General features: G+C 32.6%; 1 protein-coding gene across 4 annotated transcripts in view; it reads right to left on the reverse strand.

Moving 5' to 3' along the window:
- LOC118205713 (uncharacterized) overlaps positions 1–19,832 on the reverse strand; it is a 260,563-nt gene that overhangs the window by 116,983 nt on the left and 123,748 nt on the right. For 3 of the 4 annotated variants that reach the window (XM_085817147.1, XM_085817146.1, XM_085817150.1), the window contains exons 16-18: positions 5,000–5,059; positions 482–568; positions 134–199 (exon numbers count right to left, since the gene is read on the reverse strand). In XM_085817147.1, the coding sequence (XP_085673273.1) occupies positions 134–199; positions 482–568; positions 5,000–5,059 (213 nt within the window). The remainder of the gene's footprint in view (positions 1–133; positions 200–481; positions 569–4,999; positions 5,060–19,832) is intronic. The other variant, XM_085817148.1, reaches the window with a different exon arrangement.

Here is a 19,832-nt window from a genome sequence, read left to right on the forward strand (position 1 = left end):
AAGAAATATAGAACTGTCCCCCCCTTTTTTTTTTGCACAGTGCATCATCATCTTTTAATATTAACTCTATAAAATTCATAAATACAAACACACAACCCAAATTTCATGAGTTTTTCATTAGCACTTTTTTTACCTGTTGTTTCTGCTTGAGGTACATCTGCAACTTTCAAAGATAAAGACCTGTTTAAAACTTCAACATCTGCAAATAAATAAATTTATAGAATAATTTGAATAGGTTGTTTATATCTGAAATAGAATTTTCCTTTAATTATAGAAAAAGTTTTGTGTATTAAAATGCACTTGCACTCTACACATGCACTAATTAATAATTAAAATAGAACTTTAAATATTAATTCACAGTAATTATCTGTTTCAGATGTGGAGATGAATTTAATTAAGTATTACTAATTATGAAATTAATTAGTATTTAGCTATCCGGAAAATAAATATTTATCTTAAAATTTCAAAATATTAATCTTACCTTCATTTACTTTATCATCACCTGCAAGCCTAGCAATATCACTTGTATGTGTCAATGATGATGTATCTTCTTGATTTGTTTCTGCATCTAGAAAATATAAAAATATTTAAAATGAATAATACTACTACATTTACTCAGTATTATATTAAGACTTTTGCGCAAGCATTTAAATAGCCATAAAGATTAACTTTAAAAAAATTAAATTTACATTTAAAAACAATTAAATTTACATTTTAAAACACAGATGTTTTGAAATAAACATTTCTATCAAAAACTTATCATTTGGAATAAGAAATAGGCAGCTATTTTAAAATTTATTCTTCTTTTAAAATGTTGCCATATAAACAAGTTGTGGATTGAAGGATCTGTTTTTTGCTTTCTGAAGAGAAATATTCCTATTCAATAACTCAAAATTGTTTTGAAATGCATGGTATTAAAATTTCTAAGTGTAAAATAAGCAACATTATTAATCGGACAAACCTGATTCTATTAATGCAAAGAAAGTTTCAGTAAGCGGGTTTATGACTGCAGAATTCTCTTAGAATGGGAAATTAAGAAAAGTGGAAAAAGTGTTAAAATCAACTCAATGTACTATTATGAGTAAGTTCTATGTCTAATATTTAGAGAAGAATTTCAACTCTTTATCCCCGTAACTTACAAAGAGTGAAACTTCAAGACAAAGCAACAAATCATATTTTGAAATGTACCACTGCATTCCTTGAAAAGAAATGAAGACTGACAGCAGATATTCCTTTTTAACATATTCCTGCAAAGTCTCCTGACATTTCATCTATATCTTTGGTCTCATGAAAAGAGCTGTTTTTAAGTGCAAATGCACCCGAACTGATGGACTCTGAAATGTAGTGGAAGAACAATGGAAATCAATATTCCAGAAAATTTCATGAAGAGTCCTTCTAGCATCGAAATCACAATGCTGACTCATAGTCGAGAAAAAAGGTTTCAGACCAAATGTTTAAAAAAATATTCTTTCCATTTTAAACTTTAAATAAATGGCCTTGAAATCATTCTAAAAATGTGTAAACATTAAATTCACATGTTTATTATTATTTTAGATTGAGTAAATTGGTAAACAAATTACAATCAACTGATCTTTTAGTTACCCCCCCAAAAAAAACTTAAAAATCTTCTATTGATATAATAATTGGTTTATATTGTTACTTTAAAACACTACTTGACATTGAAAATGCAACACCAAGAAGGAGTGGCCAGAAAGTGATGAAATTCAGCAAGCAAAGAGAGATAGCAAGGAACAATAAGTTATTTTTATTTCGAAATGATTTGCATAATACAGATCGAGAGTTGGCTCAGTAGGGTCTAGGACCACCTTGAATGGCCATTACATGAAGCAACACATCTAGGTACAGAATCAATAAGATTATGAATGGTGTCTTGAGGAATGACTCTCCATTCCCTATCAACCATCTGCCACAGTCCGCCTTCTGAGCATGGCAATGGCAGAGTCTGCAAATGGCATCCAATCACATGCCAAATGTGTTTGATTGGTGAAAGATCAGGAGAGAATAGTGGAAAGGGAAACATTGCAGAGCACGTTGGCTGATGCGAGCAGTGTGTGGTTGGGTGTTATGCTGCTGATAAAGGGCATTGGGCACTCCCTGAAGGTTTGGAGAGTGTCATCCGCCACAGCAAATCTTCCATATATTGTTAGGCCGTCATAGTGCTCTGAATATGAACTAGAGGTGATATGGAATTTTATGCAATTGCATCCCAAACCCTGATGCCGCACTGTCGTGTTACACAATTGCTGTATAATGCACAGTAATTGTGTAAAGTAATCGTACAAGTGTGGCACATAAATGTCACACTTGTACGTGACAACTATCATTGGAGAAACAGAAGCGTCTTCATCTGAGAACATGACCCTGTGCAATTCCGTTGTCCACATTGCTTGAGCCTGGTACCATTGCAGACGTTGGCATCTATGCGTGGGGTCAATGGCACTCTTCTTAATGGAAGCCACGAGTGCAGGCCACTAGCCATCAATTGATGGCAAATGGTTCTGGTCAGTATGGGAACATCCAGGGTGTTTTGAACATGCTGAAGAAAGGAAGTAGAAGTGATTTGCGGGTGCACCACCACTTGTTGGCGGATGTGTCGATCCACATGTGCTGATGCCAATCTGCCTGTGCCAGTACCCCTTGAACTTGCCACAGTTCCTTGTTCCAACTATCATCGCCACAGTCGATGCACTGTGGAAATGTCCAGGTGTCTATCAGCTGAGATTTGTTGTATGGATCAACCTGCCCTTCTCAGTCTGATCACCATGCCCCTCATAAAATTGTCTGTCCTCTGTAACTGCCTCTGTTGACCACGACCTGACATTCTCTGCTATTACACGCATCCTCTGAGACAAAAGAAAAATTTTTTTCTACGATGATTACCCTTGCAGAAATAATGGTACAGAAATAGAACATTCTGTAGGTTCCTTCCCTTACATCTTCTTCAAAGTGCACTGGAGAGCTATATATTTCACATAACTCGGTGATGTGTGTCTACCTTGAAATTTGCATAATTTTCAGGCCATACTTTCTTGTTGTTGCATTTTCAATGCTGGATAGTGTATTAGCTGAAACGTTTTACCACTTTTTAACATTTATTTTACTAATTTTTTGTAAACAATTTAGAAAAGACTAAACAACTCATAATATTTTGTTTTTTAAACATCAAATACTGTGTGTAAGTTGTCCGAGAAAGACTCAGAAATTACAATTTTTGACACCTCAAAGAGGTATTGTTAACAGTTTATAATGAAGTCTGTTTGTCATAAATAGACAAGCACTCTGCTTGAAATTTCTAACTCTATTTTTCATGTATGTTGTCACTTGTATGAAACATAAAATCTAATGATATGATAAAACTTTACAGTAACATACAAAATGCACCTTTTATATATACTTTACATATCTCTTTTTTTCAGTTTTGTTGTAAAGAATAACATTTTTTAAAAAATATTTTGATAGTTTTCTGCTAATATCATTTCATACTAAAAAAGAATGCAGAAATAAATGTTGAAACTTTTAAAACTGCAAAAAGTTTTAAACTAAAATTTAATTTTAAACAAAAGTATTATGAAGTAGCAAGTATTGCTTTTATTTAAAAAGTGAAGAGAAATATTTGCATGAACTTTTAATATTTTAATTCCTTATATATATATATATTAATTTCATAAAAAAGTCTTTAAAATGTTAGAATGCAATTTTTAATATATTTAAATCATAATGAATTAAATATATTTAAATATCATATTATTTCATATATATAGTAAAGCCTATCAAATCTCCATCTAAAGTGGGAACAGAAAGTAAACTATAATCAATTTCTGAAGACTCTAGAATTAGAATTAAAAAAAAAAAAAAAAAAAAAAAAAACCAACTGGATACAATTTTGCATTGGTATTATTGCTTCCATCCATAGACAGGCAGAATGGAACTGCTTTAACGCAATTAATAACTGAGAATTTGTTTTTCATACTAATTCCTTGAATCCCTTTCTTCTACAATTGCAGCTGTTTTTGTCCTTGCACTAAAGCAGCAGTTCTCAACCTTTTGACTAACGTGTACCATCTAAACAAAAATTGAAAACCTTTAGTACTGCCACTACAAAATGCTACTACCACCACCACTCTTGAACAAAGCTCAGATCACATAAATTTAAGAGTGTTAGAGAAAAAACTAAATCAGGATGTAGGAGTTTTAATTTTTGAATTTAATAGTTAAAAATACTTTGCTTCTTTACGTACCACCTATTTTTCTCTTGCGTACCACCGGTTGAGAACCCCTGCACTATAGTATTTTTTAGTGGTTTTACTGCTGGGAAACACTTTTCTAAAAAAGCTACAGCACGATCTGATGCATTCAGTGGCAGGTTATGCTCCAGTAAAAAGGTAGAGAACAGGCATTCAGAATTAATAACTTTTTGGTCTTTTGTTTCCATAAAAAAATTTATTTTTTCCCCAATACAACTCATGTTGTCCTTGTGTATGCCCAAGTTTAAGAACATCAGATTTTTCACAGTGCGAAATCGAAAAATTGCAATGACAAACGGTATTCTAATGTTACATTTCCTTGATGAAATAGTAGAAGGAAAGTCATCTGTGTAAGACTTTTTTAAAAGTATAAGAGTATTTTATATTTTTCGCAGACATGACTAAGAAAAACGATCGGAGTTTCCTAAACTATTTCTGGAAAGCATGTGAAACTTACGCGACTCAAACAAAATAAACAACCAGGAAAAAGGCAAGAAAAACCACATAAACAACCCTGATTTTGCTTTGTGCTCATTGGCTAATATATGCCAGATGACCTGCAGCAGCACTTGATTCTTATTGGAGAACTGGAACACGGTATTTTGTGACATGTGTTTTAAACTCTCATACACAAAGCAGAAATGCACCATACCTAATTGATGAAATGACTCACGACAAGTCGTAACTTTATCACAAAAGTTTTATAAATTAAAAATATAATTTTACATATTTACTTCTAGCATTATCATCAGGATCTTTACTTGATTTCTGAGAAGAGGCAAAAACTGAGATATCTGAAACACACAACATATTTATAAAATAAATAATGGGGGAGCTATTTTTTCCATTTAGAAAAAAAAAAAAAAAAAAAAAAAAAAAAAAAAAAAATGCATTTTGCATGGATATTAACATACTACCTTCTTGCTTATTACATTTATCTATATCTATGCACGTACAAAAAAAAAATCTAGAGGTATTCATTGCTTAATTTTTATTAAACCAGATTATAAAATGGAAATTCTTCCTTCTGCATTTACTTTTTAAAACTTTTTATTTTTAAAATTTATGCAGGATAATTCTGATACATTATGAAGAAAATGAAACATTAGCTAAGCAGGTTTAAAAAGACTGGTTTATAATTAACTAAAAAATTATAATTGAGGTTTATATTCTCAAGCTCAAAATTAAGGAAAAAGGTTAGGATGGTTCGGTTTAATTATAAGTGAATACAAACTGTTAAATCTCTTTGAAGCCAGATGGCGCTGCCATCGTTACTGTTTACTACTTTTTGGAGTTTGCTTCAATGGCGAAGCAGAGAGTGACTGTGAAAATTAGTAAAATAAAAATGATTATTTATTACAGTTTAGTTTGTTAATTATTTTAATTAAGAGTTACAGTCCATTTAGAATTTAGCCAGACCATCTTGAGTGGTCCTGTAGAGCCGGAGTGATATCGGCTAAGTAAATAATCTAGTGTAAAACTGTGATTTTGACATTTTGTTCCTGAAGAATTTGTGTTTGTGGATTATGGCCAGTTGCTGAAAGAAAGGGGTCAGTAAACCACCCTTAAAACTATTCATTATTAACTGTTGCATTTAGAAAATTCTGAATTAAGTTTGTGTGATAATTTGTTATTATTGATAAGTGTAGCGAAAATGGCTACGAAATTAAAAGATGTTCTTACTATAAAGAGAACTCAGAAAACTATCTTATTGAAGTTGCAAAAGAAACTTTGTGAGCCAGATTTAAGTATTAGTGATTTAGAATTGTTAAAAACTAAATTTAACAATTTGCAAAATGAATTTGATAATATTTTTCATTCCATTATTAATTTAAGTAGTGAAGAAAATATCGAAAAAATCTTCAGTGAGCCAAATGAAATGAATAATAGTAGTGTTATTGATATAGAATTTGAAATAAATAATAGATTGTCGAAAGTTGTTAAAGAGAATAAAGTAGAAAATACAGTAATGTTTGAAAACACTATTGTGCGTTTACCTAAGATTTCCTTACCGATATTTTCAGGAGAAATGCATACTTGGCTTTCCTTTAAGGATATTTTTAAAGTGAGTATTGATCAAAACCCAAATTTATCAGATGCTGTAAAATTGCAATATTTGAAAGCAGCATTGAAAGGAGATGCCATTAGAATAATCCAAATGATAGCTATAACGGATAATAATTATAAGTTAGCATGGTCTCTCCTTGAAGAAAGATACTCAAACCCTAGAGAACAAGTGTATGCTCAACTTAAAAGATTTATGAGTATTCCCGTTATTCAAAATGAGTCAGCTTCTGCAATTCTAAATTTAATTGATGTTACAAGTGAAGTTGTAAGATCATTAGAATGTTTAGAACAAAAGTTAGATAGGGTTTCATCCGCTATATTTGCCTTTATTCTTAGTGAGAAACTTGATCAGAATACTAAGTTATGGTGGGAGAGGAATTTAAAGAAAGAAAAAATACCGAACATCAGTTATTAGAATTTCTAAAGGATCACGCAAGGACATTAAACGCTTCTAGAATTCCAGTAATGTCTAAACAAAGTGAGTCAAAGGTTTCTTCAATGGTTTTATGTACGACTGAGAAATGTGCATTTATTTGTAAACTGTGTAATGTGGAACATAAATTATTTAAATGTCCTAAATTTCAAAAATTCAGCTTAAAAGATAGAGTTCATTATGTTAAAAAGCACAATTTATGTTTCTGCTTCTTTGGAAACCATGGAGTGAGAAATTGCCCTTCAAATTACTCTTGTTGGCAATGCAGAAAAAGCACAATTCATTACTGTTTTATGAGCGAGAAAAAGTTTTAATTCCCCAAAATAGAAACAGTTGCGAAACCGCGTCACCGGATCAAAAGTCAGACGCTAGTCAGGCTACGGAAGCAACGAAACTCTCACGCAAAGCCATTCATAAATAAGGAACTCAATGTTCCCGCAGAGCCATTCATAAATAAGGATAATGAGTGTTTTATGAGCTAATGTAAATAAAAATTGTAATGGAGTTAATAGAGTCCTAAAATAGACAGCGATTGTTTATATTAAGGGAAATGAAGGAGAAATACTTCCAGCCAGAACTTTGCTTGACAGTGGAAGTATGATTCATCTTTGTTCATTGGAATTAGCTGAAAAGCTTCATTTGCAAAAAGAAAATGTAAACTTATTAGTAGGTTGTTTATCTAGAATTTTAACAACGGTGAAATTGAAAGTGAGTGTGGTTATTTTAAACAGAGAAAACATGTACAATCGTAAACTAGAACTTTTTGTAATTCCAAAAATTACTCATTTGATGCCTTCTAGACAAATTGATGTCTGTAATATTGTGATTCCACAAGGAGTTACGTTAGCTGATCCATATTTTCACAAACCGGGTAAAATTCAGTTACTTCTTGGATCTGAAATATTTCTTAATTTGATAAGATTAGGGCAAATTTTTATACCCAATACAAATTTAGTGTTATAGAACTCAGCATTGCAACTCGTACGATGAAGATAAAGCATTAGAGATATTCAATAAAACAGTTAGTTTCAAAGGTGGTCGATATGTTGTTAGCCTACCCTGGAAGAAAAGTTGAGAGCATTTAGGCGACAATTTTGGTAGCGCAGAAAAAAGAATAAAGATCCTGATGAGGAAAATGCAGCATGATAATGCATTATACCTAAAATACAGAGAAACTTTAGAAGAATACCTAAATCAAGGGATAATAGAAAGAGTATTTCATTCTACGAAACTAGTAAACAAGCCAATTTTTATATGCCGCATCAGGCAGTTTATAGAGAGGAAAGCATTACGACAAAAATGCATATTGTATTTGATGCGAGCTCACAAGAAATAGGTAGTCTATCCCTAAATGATTGTTTGTGGCCTGGTATTAAGGTATCAATTTGAATCAAAATATATTCCACTTGCTGACATATTTTACATTTAATAGAGTGGCAATCTTAGGAGATATCGAAAAGGCATTTTTACAGATTGTGTTAGCTGAGAAAGATCGAGATGCAGTTAGATTTTTATTTGCTAAGAATATTGATACACCTTTGCAGAATACCAAAGATCAGCTAGAGGTGTATAGATTCTTTGGTGTTAATTCCAGTCCCTTTTTGTTAGCCATAGCTATAAACTGCATATCCAAAAGCATAGAAACGTGTATTCCAATAACCTTTCAAATTCTTGATACACGTATGTATGTTGATGATCTTGTTACAGGAGCAGATGATGTATCAGAAGGCTTAAAAATTTCAAGGGAAGCAAAGAAAATTATGAGTGGAGCTGGGATGAATCCACACAAATGGGTGACGAATAATCATCATTTAGTTGGAGAATGGGAAGAAGAAAATTTTGACATTCATCTGCTAAGCTCAAATGAAAAGATACTCAAAGTATTGGGAACTCAATGGAAAATTCAGGAAGATAGTTTGAGTATAGAGACTTTTTGTTTGACTGAAATTTCGAGGAGAAAGAAAAGTACCAAACGCTTCATCCTCCAAACAGCTGGAAAAATATATGATCCTCTTGGAACTCATCACACCATTCACTGTTAGAATAAAACTTTTACTATAAAAGCTATGGCTACATAAACTACCATGGAATGCTGAGCTTCCTTCTAATTTGAACAAGTGGTCTCAGTGGTGCAGCAAGCTTTCAGAACTTTGTAACATTAGTATTTCAAGATTTGTTTTGGATTCACATGATGAAAATATAGAGATTCATGTTTCTTCTGATGCAAGCCAAAAGTCGTATGGTGCAGCCGTTTATGTAAAGGTACAGAATTGAGAAAGAATTTCTGTGAATTTGCTGGCTTCCAAGAGCAGAGTTTCACCTGTCAAAAAAGTTTCCTTGCCTCGACTGGAACTCCTGGGTGCACTGATTGCTGCAAGATTGTGAACGAAAGTTAAAAAAGCTTTGGATTGAAAAGGATTATCTAATATCTTTTTTTGGAAAGATTCTAAAGTCACACTGTATTGGATTAAAGGATCAAGCAGAAAATGGAAGTCATTCGTTCAAAATCATGTTGACGAGATTCAGAAGTTGACTAATCCAGATTCATTATTCAACCAAGGACAATCCAGCCGATCTTCTAACATGTGGAGCTAGTGCCTCTTCTCTAGTGAACAATTCCAACTGGTGGACTTGCGCAGAATTTTTGATGGAGGCGCATCTTCCCTACAAGTGCTTACAACCAATAGTTCCAAAGGTTGAGAACCTAACACCAAGTGAAAAAGAGTCCTTTATGCACGAAACCAGAAGTTCTATTGACATTAATGACATTTCTGAGAGAACCGTGTTGATTGACAATGAACTCTAATGTTTTAGATGAACTCTTGAATATTAGTAACAATTATTATAAAATTATTAATGTTCTTTCTTACATTTTTAGGTTTATTTGTAATTGCAGGGATGGATAAAAAGGATAGGATCTCTTCAACTAGAAGAGATAAGAATAGCTGAGGAGATGCTCATTAAGCATGAGCAAAGAGTTCTGTTTTGTAAAAAGGACGTAACAGGTAACTTAAGAAATTTACATCCCTTTGTTGATCGTAAAGGAATAATTCATGTTGCTGTTTTTCTTGAGAAAGCTTCTTTATCATTTTCTCAGAAATATCCTGCTATCCTCCCAAAAAATTCTAAGCTAAGTAAGATTTATTTTACTAGTGTGCACAGAAGATTATTGCATGTTGGCCCTCAGGGATTATTGAATGCAACACATTTAAAATTTTGGCCATTAGGTGGTAAAGATTTGGTGCAAAAAACAGTACATCTTGGTGTGACATGCTTTAAATGCAAACCGATTTTGTCTTCACAGATTATGGGTAATTTGTCATACGAGAGAGTTAATAGGTCACCCCAATTTAGTGTTTCAGGTTTGGATCTATGCGGTCCCCATATGTAACTTACAAACATCTGAGAAAGGGTATGCTTAATAAAATTTACATTCATGTATGTAGTATATGTTTTGTGACACAAGCTATTTATCATGAGCCTTTGTCAGATTTAACTTCTAGTGCTTCTAGTAACTTCCACTCTTAAGCGTTTCATGGCCAGATGTGGCAAATGTGCGAAAATATTCGCTGATAATGTCCCTAATTTTGTAGGAGCAAATTCTCTGCTGAAGAAATTTTACAATGTAATTAATTTTCCCAACAAAACTTTGGCCTCATATTTCACGTCCGAAAGAATAGGCTGGAACTTTATTCCTCCCAGTCCCCTCATTTCGGAGGGCTATGGGAAGCTGGTGTAAAGTCCATAAAGTATCACTTAAAGAGAAGGATAGGAAATTTGCATTTTACATATGAGGAGTTTGAAACTATAATTGTGCAGGTAGAGGGAATACTAAATTCGAGACCTCTTACACCTATTTCCAAAGATTCTGATTGTTATGAAGTTTTGACCCCAGGTCATTTCTTAATAGGAAGATCGATTCCGGAGCCAATGATAATAGGCATAAATTAAAATCAGTTAAGCCGGTGGTAGAGAACAACAAAAGTAGTTAAGATTACTTGGAAGAAATGGTCAAATGAGTATTTAGGAACTTTGCAGCAGAGAAATAAGTGGATGATAGAAAAGTACGATATTTCTGTTAGTACTATGGTACTCGTCAAGGAAGATTATCTGCCAATTTGCAAATGGATATTAGGTTGGCTTATTAAAGTCTATCATAGATCTGACAATAAAGTAAGAACTGTTAAAATCAAAACAAAATCAGAAGAATTAAAAAGAGCGATCACAAAGATCGCCGTGCTTCCTACAGAAAACTGAACTGATGTTTTTGCATACGTAAAAGGAAAATTGTATTTTGTTTTAGTATTGTAATAGCAGTAGTGTTATAGTAATAGTATTATGTTTTAAGAATGTTTGCATAATTTCTTGAAATTTTGTAATTTCATTCCGGGGGAGTATTAAACCCGTTTGAGAACAGATGGCGCTGCCATCGTTACTGTTTACAAGAAGAATGTTATTACTTTTTGGAGTTTGCTTCAATGGCGAAGCAGAGAGTGAGTTGAAAACCTGAATGCCTTTCACAAATTAGTAAAATAAAGATGATTATTTATTACAGTTTAGTTTGTTAATTAGATTAATTAAGAGTTACAGTCCATTTAGAATTTAGCCAGGCTACAAACCATAATGAATACCAAAACAGAAAATTTTGCTGTTACCTTCAAGAGATATATATAGTATAAATTAAATATTCTATAAAATGTTTTTCATTCTTTTTTTTTTTTTTTTTTTTTTTTAACCTGTTAAACAGCTGAAGTTAAATTGAAAGAATCATGCATAACAAAATACAAAAATCATAGTTTCATCAATATGAAAGTTTCAGTAATATAAAACTTAAAAAATAATAATAACTAATAAACCAATGATACTAAAGTGCACTGTAAGGGTGCTTGAAACATTTGTGTTTTGTTCTATGATCAAAGAACAAATTTCCCTATTAACTCATTTTCATTTTATACTTTGGTTTGAAGCTTTTTTCAGCCCGTGTGCCAGGCTACAAATGTGATTTGTTATCTTTTCTCCTTGTATACAATATAGGATCCTCTGTTTGTTTATCATCACACTACATGCCAAAGGTTCCCAAACCAACATAGACTAATGCATAGTAAAAAATTATCAGGTCTATGAAATTTCCTCATCTTTTCTGAAAGTATGCTTTTCATAATTTTCTAGATGAAGGGAAGATCATCTTCAATTGCACTTTGCAATAAAATTCCACCTTTTTAAAATCAGTTACTTAGAATATTTGATGCCATTTCATTCCATGAATGTTCTAAAAAATCACGCTGTGCGAGTTTAAATGTCATAGTTCAATATATTTTTCTAAATCTTTCAATATTGCCGTGATTAATCATTTTTTAAACCTTATTTGAAGGATCAAATAACTTCCAAATTGAGCAGTTGTAATTCATTTGAACAGTATGATGAGAAAAACTAATTATCTTACAGTATTTGAAATAATTCTTACCAGCATGTAAAACCGGTTTACATGCATTAATTATAAAATTGTCTCATTCATTTAGAGAAAAAATATTTTAAAAAAAAAAATCTGCAGTTTGTAATTGCAGGATTTCAACTCTACTGACAATTAGTTTGAAAATTATGGATGTCATGGAATATTTCTTTCTCTTTTTATTTTTTTCCCTGCAACTTACTGATTAATGGTAGACAAATAAAAGTACAGCTAATTAAATTTAAAAAAAAAAAAAAAAAAAAAAAAAAAAAAAAAAAAAACTTAAAAATTCAGAAATTTTTACACAAATATATGGCAATCACTTCAGTATGCTCTCTGTTACTAGTTTTCAGCTAGAAGAACTTGAATAAATAAAATGATAGTCCATAAATTAGAATTAACTTCATTGCAGAACTCGCTTTTAGCTTGAAATATAATTCAATAGTTAATTTGGAAAAAGTAAATGTTTAAATATGTCTGGTTGTAATGAAAGTCTTCCCCCAAAAAACGTTTTTAATAAAGTTAGGAGGGGGGATGAACATGAAAGCAATACCTTTAGTGCAAGTAGTAATCACCACCCAAATCTATGATTTTTATGACAATGAATTGGTAGTTTTTCAAAGCCTTCAACCCAGAAACTTGGTTGCCATGAGTCCAAAAACAGATCAACCTCATTTCAGATGTCCTGTGTAGAATGGAAGATAGCACCAAGATGTAGCTGCAGGTGTGAAAAAAGGTAAAAGCCCGAAGGTGTGGCCCATATAGTGGGTGTGGCTAAAGATCCCATTCTAGTCCGTACAATGTACAGCCAGTGAATGCAGACACATGTGCTCTTGCATTATGTTGATGGAAAGTTACCTTTTTGTGCCAGAACTCAGTTTTACATTTTCCCTTAATAGCAGTGTCAACACAGACCAGCATCTCGCTGTACATCTTACTGTCGAGGGTTTTACCTTTTCCCAGATACTCTCTGTGGATAATACCATGGCAATCCCACCAGATGTAAAGCATGATCTTTTCGTTAGTCAAACTGCGTTTTGCGACACTGCTGATAGGCTCACCGAGTTCAGACCCACCCCTTTCCGGCCAGTGTTGTTGAAGTAAATCCACTTTTATTCACATGTGATGATCCAGTCCAGAAATTTGTCCTTGCGTTGATATTCAAGCAGATTAGTGCAGGCCTGAACACGTCTGTCCTTATTTGCTTGGGTCAACTCATGCAGCACCCAGTGATTGAAATTGTACATCAAATTTATGCAATGCATAGTATGATTAATGGACATGGCATTAAAGTCTAGCTTAGCAAGCTCTCGTGTGGTTGCATACTGATCTTCTTCCACAAATTCTCACAGGTGGGCCTCATCAACATGACCAGGCTGGCCTGAGAACTCTGCTTCTTGAATACAAAGTTTTTTTTTAATGCTAAGGGTAGAATATCTGCCTATAAGTGCACAGTCCTTATTTTTCCTTATGCCTATAAGTGCACAGTCTTTATTTCGGTACCAAACCTTCACAGTGCCATATATAACACTAGTACCTAAAGCTGTACACATGATTTGGTTACATTCTACAGCTGACTTTTTCCAACAGAACTGGAAATAAATTATGGTTCTAACCTGGTAGCTTGACAGTTCCATTTCAGACACCTTATAATTAATGATACTTTTTTTACAAGTTTCACAATACAGTGTTCTAAAGCAAGTCTTTCTTTCAAATGACAAAAATTTTTTTACAAAATATGATTAAACATGGCAACGCAAACTGTTTGTACAGATGATATTTGCGGTGGCAGGAAACTTTCATTAAAACAAGATACATTGCTTATAATAATGTTTAAACATATAAATTATTTCACACGCCAGATATAATTTGAGATTATAGTACACTCCCGATTATACATGGAATTGGGTGGCGTGGCCGCCGTGGATAATAAAAATCGCACATAATCCAGAAAAAAGCTAAAAACAGGTATAGCAAAAGAGAAAACAGTCATTCCAACTTTGAAAAATCGTTTTATGTACAATAAAACATAAAATAAACAGCAGGAAATGGAAATGTTTAACTAATGCTTAATATTTTAGTACATCACTCAAAATTAATCTAAAATGATTTTGTTAATGAAAACAGAAAAGTGCTTTGTACTTACGAGAGGCGTCAAGGATACACAGAAAAATTAATACATATGTACTGTTTTAATACTGTAATGTATTATGTAATTACAAAAGCATAACTGTAAAACTACACCTTTTTGAAGAAATCAGTCATTTGTGTTTGCTTCTTGCTTTGGAAGCATTTTCTCTTGATACGAGATTGCATTTTTTGTAGCATAAGTTTCTCGGCCACCTCCGCGTCGTCTTGTTCTTCCAAACAGTTCAGCAGTCCGTCGACTTGTTGCAAAGCCGCCTCGCGAGTCTTCCGCATCTGCACAGTGGGTTCTTCTTCGCTTTCACTTCGCTGTCCTTCATTCTCGGTCTCTCCCCTTGCTTTCTTCACAATTTCGTCATCTGTCAAGCATTCAAAGCCAGGTTCGTTGATGTCATACACCAACCACTCATTAATGTTTTCAGCATCAACGTTTTCACCACCCGGAACTTAATTTTAAATCAGTAACAAAAAAAAAAAAAAAAAAAGAGCACTGAACACAATAAAATATAAGAAATTAATTCCGACTGGTTCGCAAACACTACCAGACTTAAACTAACAATGGCAAGTGGGAGGAAGTGGACATGTCAGTAAGATTAAGATGAGAGAGGGCGGTGGAGCGGGCACTGCAAGGGTGAGTAAGAAATCACTTACTCATCAGAGGGGAAGGTTCCGAGAAGGCCTGGGATATTTTTGCTATAAATAAGCATGATGTTAGCAAATTTAACGTTTCGCTCAGTTTTGTAAACATTTTTATTTTCTTTGCTTTACGCTTGTAAAAAAAAAAAAAAATTGTGCAGCAGACGCAGATAATTGTGAGTCTTCTGTATTGTAATGCTCTTCCAATAATTTCTTGGACCACCTCCTCACAACTTAAGATATTATTGTTAACACCTCGATTATCAAATGATTGTTAGAACATTGTTGTGAGATAACACAAAAGTCTGTATTTATTTCTGAAATATTTCTTTTTCCCCCCTTTGAAGTTTTGCAGCGACATATAAAAGCAGAAAACCAGAAATACACAAAACCCAGGATTTGATTACTTAGGTTATGATGAGAGCCATTTGCCTAAGGAAAAGAATGTGTTCATGAAGGACTTAGGGGAACATAAATTTAGCATAATTTATATGCTGTAAATTATGATGAGGAGTGGTATAGGTTGCTTGATGAAAATCTTTACAGCATCCATTGCGATGTTAATCTTGCTAGCCGAATCGCTAGGATTCCTGCATTTGATAAAGGCTTTTTATAAGTTCAGTAAATTCTTCAAAATTATTATCTTCGTTAACTTCTTTTCCTTTAGAAATTTTTATTTTTAGTGTAAGAGTTGTTAGAATTTTTTGCAGGTGCACCAGCAGCTGCGGCATATGACTGGCTGGGAGAATTTGTAGAAACATTTTCTGTTTGGCTGGGAGAAGATAAAGTTTTTTAAGTTATATTTTTGTTAGCTGGGTTTTTAGTTAGATTAGCTGATTTTGTGTGAATGGGAGCTTCTTCATTTCCTGGTCTCTTAGGACATTCAGGGGACCAAATGTGCAGGTAGATGCAAACAATGAATTAATTTTTGGATTTTTGTTTTTCCAAATTATGTTAGCTGTGCCTATGACAAGATAGGTGCTTTGATTTAAGAAATTGGAATTATTTTCTGGAGATAGATTTGAATGCCTTCAAGAAAGAGGGACTGAGGATGCCATTTACTTTCAGTCTGAAAAAAACTGAAAATGAGCTGCTTAATGAAGTTATAGATTTGATTGAATTTCCATTTTAAAAATGCAACTTATTGATAAGTTCCATAGAGTTGAAATAATGTCAGTCATTGATTTCTGAAAATTAATTGGACTGAATATGTTGAGATGCTAATGTATGATGATTGATGTGCATACTGATCATTTTGAAGAAGCCATAAATTACAAATGCAGACATTTAGAAATCTGTGCTATACTGGAAATCAGATTATAAGAATCTACTGCAGATAAAAATGAAAAGAGGAAATTTAATTTACTGAAAATCAAATGGTAGCTATTTTCAGGTGAACCAAAGGATTTCTTGTCCTGCTAGAGCCTATTTTAGAAGATTCATAAACAGAAGTCTATACCTGAGTGCAGTCTGCAGGACCAAAACCCAGGATCAAAAGTTGAACATTTAATTCAGAGTTTTTTAGCAAACAGTGGAAAATTGCTCAAAGGGGTATGATTTGGAAGCAAGGATTTGCTTGTGCATATTTATGTTTATGATTTATTAAGCTTAGTTATAAAGATCAACATGATTAGATGAGCCATGGCCAATTGGCAGCTGAGTACAATGAAGTAGAAGCTAATCTCAGAGCTCAGAAAGAACAGAAGAAAAGTACAGTGATTTTCTTATTCCATTAGCTGAAAGCTGCCTCCTTGAAGAAGCACTGCTAACCTGAAAAGGAAGTAGGAATTATGAATCAAGTGATTCCAAGAGTTCCCATTCTTTATCAATGACAACTAGAACAAGTGATGGACTTCCTTTGAAGAAGTACAAGGCCAAGAAATGATTTATTAGCAAGAACTGAATTTAGTTCCTATTTTAATTTTAAAAGAAATGTCTTTTGGGGGGCAAAGTGAAAAAAGCTGAACCTTCAAAAGTTTCTGCATTGGTAAATCTTGACAGAGTGATACAGGTAGGTGACTTAATTGTATTTTTTCTGATAAGTTTCACTTGAGCCAGAGATGTTACAACACTCCCCCCTAAAAAAACAACTTTAAGTAATAAACAACAGTTATTAAGAAAGGTGCATGTTTCTCATGTGTTAAGAAAGCGAGCCATTTAAGCAAATTTTGTAATGTTGAAAATCAATTGACCTGTTCGTTCTGAAAGTAATAATTCTCCTTTTGAATCTGAAAAAAAAAAAAAAAAAAAAAAAAAGAATGTGTGTATAACTGAGAGTTGCCTCTCTAACTGTCCTAGAAATGAAACTGCTTGTAACCTCTTTGCATAGCCATTCGGGATTAATGTCAAGAGAAAAAATTCATGCTCTGTGTGATTCAGTTAGCCACAGTAATTATGTAAATAAAAGAATTATAGCATTACTGAAGAATTATAGCATTACTGAAAATTCCTCCACTTTGGAATGAATATTTACTATGTGCAGTGTTTTAGGGGCCTAGAAACAAAATCGAAGGAACATAAAGCATTTTCTATCAAGGTCAGTGATTTAAAAAGGTAATATACTTGCAGTTTTGAAGTTATTCAGGTGAAAAAGAGATATGGATTTATTCTGGAAATTAATGATTGTAAAATCAATTTAACAGATATTTTCTGTGAAGAAACTAAAACTGAACTTTTGGGAAAATTCTTGACTGAAAACTTAGTTGAGCTACATTCAAGCTTGACAGCCATAAAAACTAAACTTGGGTGGGTGGTAACGGAAAAACAGAATTTATGCAAAAGTAATAGCATTTTAAAGACTTCATCAATGCATGTTAGGAATATTTATTTAAGCACATTATAGTAGTTTCAAGCTGATTTCTCAAAAACTTTTAAAGAGAAAGATATTTTAACCAATTTTAAAGACAAAATGAAAATTTTTCCCGATAGAAGAAATGAACTAGAAGTGTCATGGAAATGCGAGTCTACTCATATATCTGATAATAAACAGCTAACCTAAAAAAAGGCATGAAAACATGATACATGGCAAACGTTTTTATAATTATCAAAAGGCTTTCCAGGAATGGGAAAAATTAATATCATTGAACATGTACTGTAAGCTGAATTGAATAACAAATGTCATTATTTGCTTCTGAATTCATTATTTAAATTACATGGTAAAACTTAGAAAATTGGTCTAGTTTTTGACACTTGCTAGCTGCCAGAGAGGAACATCCTCTTTAAATTACACTGTCTTGTTGGGATGGGAATATGCACTACTAACTTTGGAGAAAAGTTAGCATAAATTAAATTTCAGGTCCAATTGTTAAAATTTTTAGCACATTTTAATGAATAACACTCAGGTTGTCATCAGAATTAAACTGAAAACTTTATTATTATATTTTCTTCACCATTTGAAGTATAAAAAATATTTCAATAAATGATATGCAAAATATTTGCCTCAATTCTAGGCAAACTTTAAGAGGCATGGAAGGGGAAAAAAAAAAAAAAAAAAAAAAAAAAAAAAAAAACATTAAAAGACAATAGGATACAGTACTTCAGCCATTTGGTGGATGAAAAGAGCTGGAAAACTAGTAAGTTTTCATGACCAACCAAGAAAGAAATTTGTCAGTTGATAAACCTTCAGGCAGAGAAACATGTTCTGAAGAGTATGAATATTATCATGTGGCTGTTTTGCTTGGAGCATCATTGCTTCCCTGAAGTCAAAAATTACTTCAGACTTTGAAAATATTTCCCCGATTTACATCCAGATATCGTAATCAAGTTCTCAAAATGATATAAAAATGCATACAAAGTAAAAAAATGTTGTCACATGGACAATTCAAAAGATGAATTGCCTTGTCACATGGCAATTTTTCATCTTTCGAATTGCATGTTTTTGTTTATACTTGCAAAGGGGTGTATGTTGCGTGCATATTTATTCACTCAATAGTTCATGCTGACATGAAAATAGTTCTTGTTAGAACGAAGTCTAGAGTGGCTCAAACCAGAATATGTCACAGTTGGAGATGATGTCTTGTAGTATAGTGCTAAGCTTGTGAATTCTAGTATCAAAGAATTTGGTTACCAGATCTTAAAATAAAAACTTCTTCTGGTAGGTGCATAAAAGCACCAAAAAGCCTGGATTCGTTTAATTATAATTGTTAAAAAGTTTGAGACTCTCCTTAAAGTCTCAGTGGAGGGAAGTGAATTTAAGTTGATGTACAGTTATGCTGACACTGCACGAGTGACATTACTGTTTGTTTAGCTTGATTAAACAAGTACATAGTTTTGGTTGTATGTAAGGTATTTGCTGCTGTGTCTGTCTTTGTACAATAAAATGTTTACATGTTTCCTGAATGATTTTGTCCTCATAAACTTTACAAAGCACTCTGAATTGGGTAGATGTCAACCCTGAATTACTTTTTGATTTTTTACTCTCAACGAAAACAATTAAGTTCTATTTTTACACTTTCATACAATAAAACAGGGTATATAAAAAAAGGAAATAGTGATGAAAATAGTTTTAAAAAATATATTTTTTTATAACAGTTTTAAAAATTTAAGATGTTTTTTAGTATGAAATTGTTTTTTTGAGGAAGGAGGTATAAATTATAAATACTAAATTACATGGTTTATTGCTAAACATTTCAGACATTTTTTCTCCTAAGACCTTCAACTAAACTTTTCCACTTTCAAGTTCTTCACTTCATAAACTTTTTTAGTTTTTCTTAGACTGTTGTCATGATTATCTTTTCTGCACTGTATTTATAGAACTGTCAATGGTGTCATAATCAATCATTTGATAGTGATCTTTTTGATATCCAGTCTACAATGTAGTCTTCTTGAAGCATTTTTA

This window comes from Stegodyphus dumicola, chromosome 5 (genome assembly GCF_044657685.1).
Source record: "Stegodyphus dumicola isolate Sdum_Otavi_A_Nest chromosome 5, ASM4465768v1".
Classification (NCBI taxonomy): Eukaryota; Metazoa; Arthropoda; class Arachnida; order Araneae; family Eresidae; genus Stegodyphus; species Stegodyphus dumicola.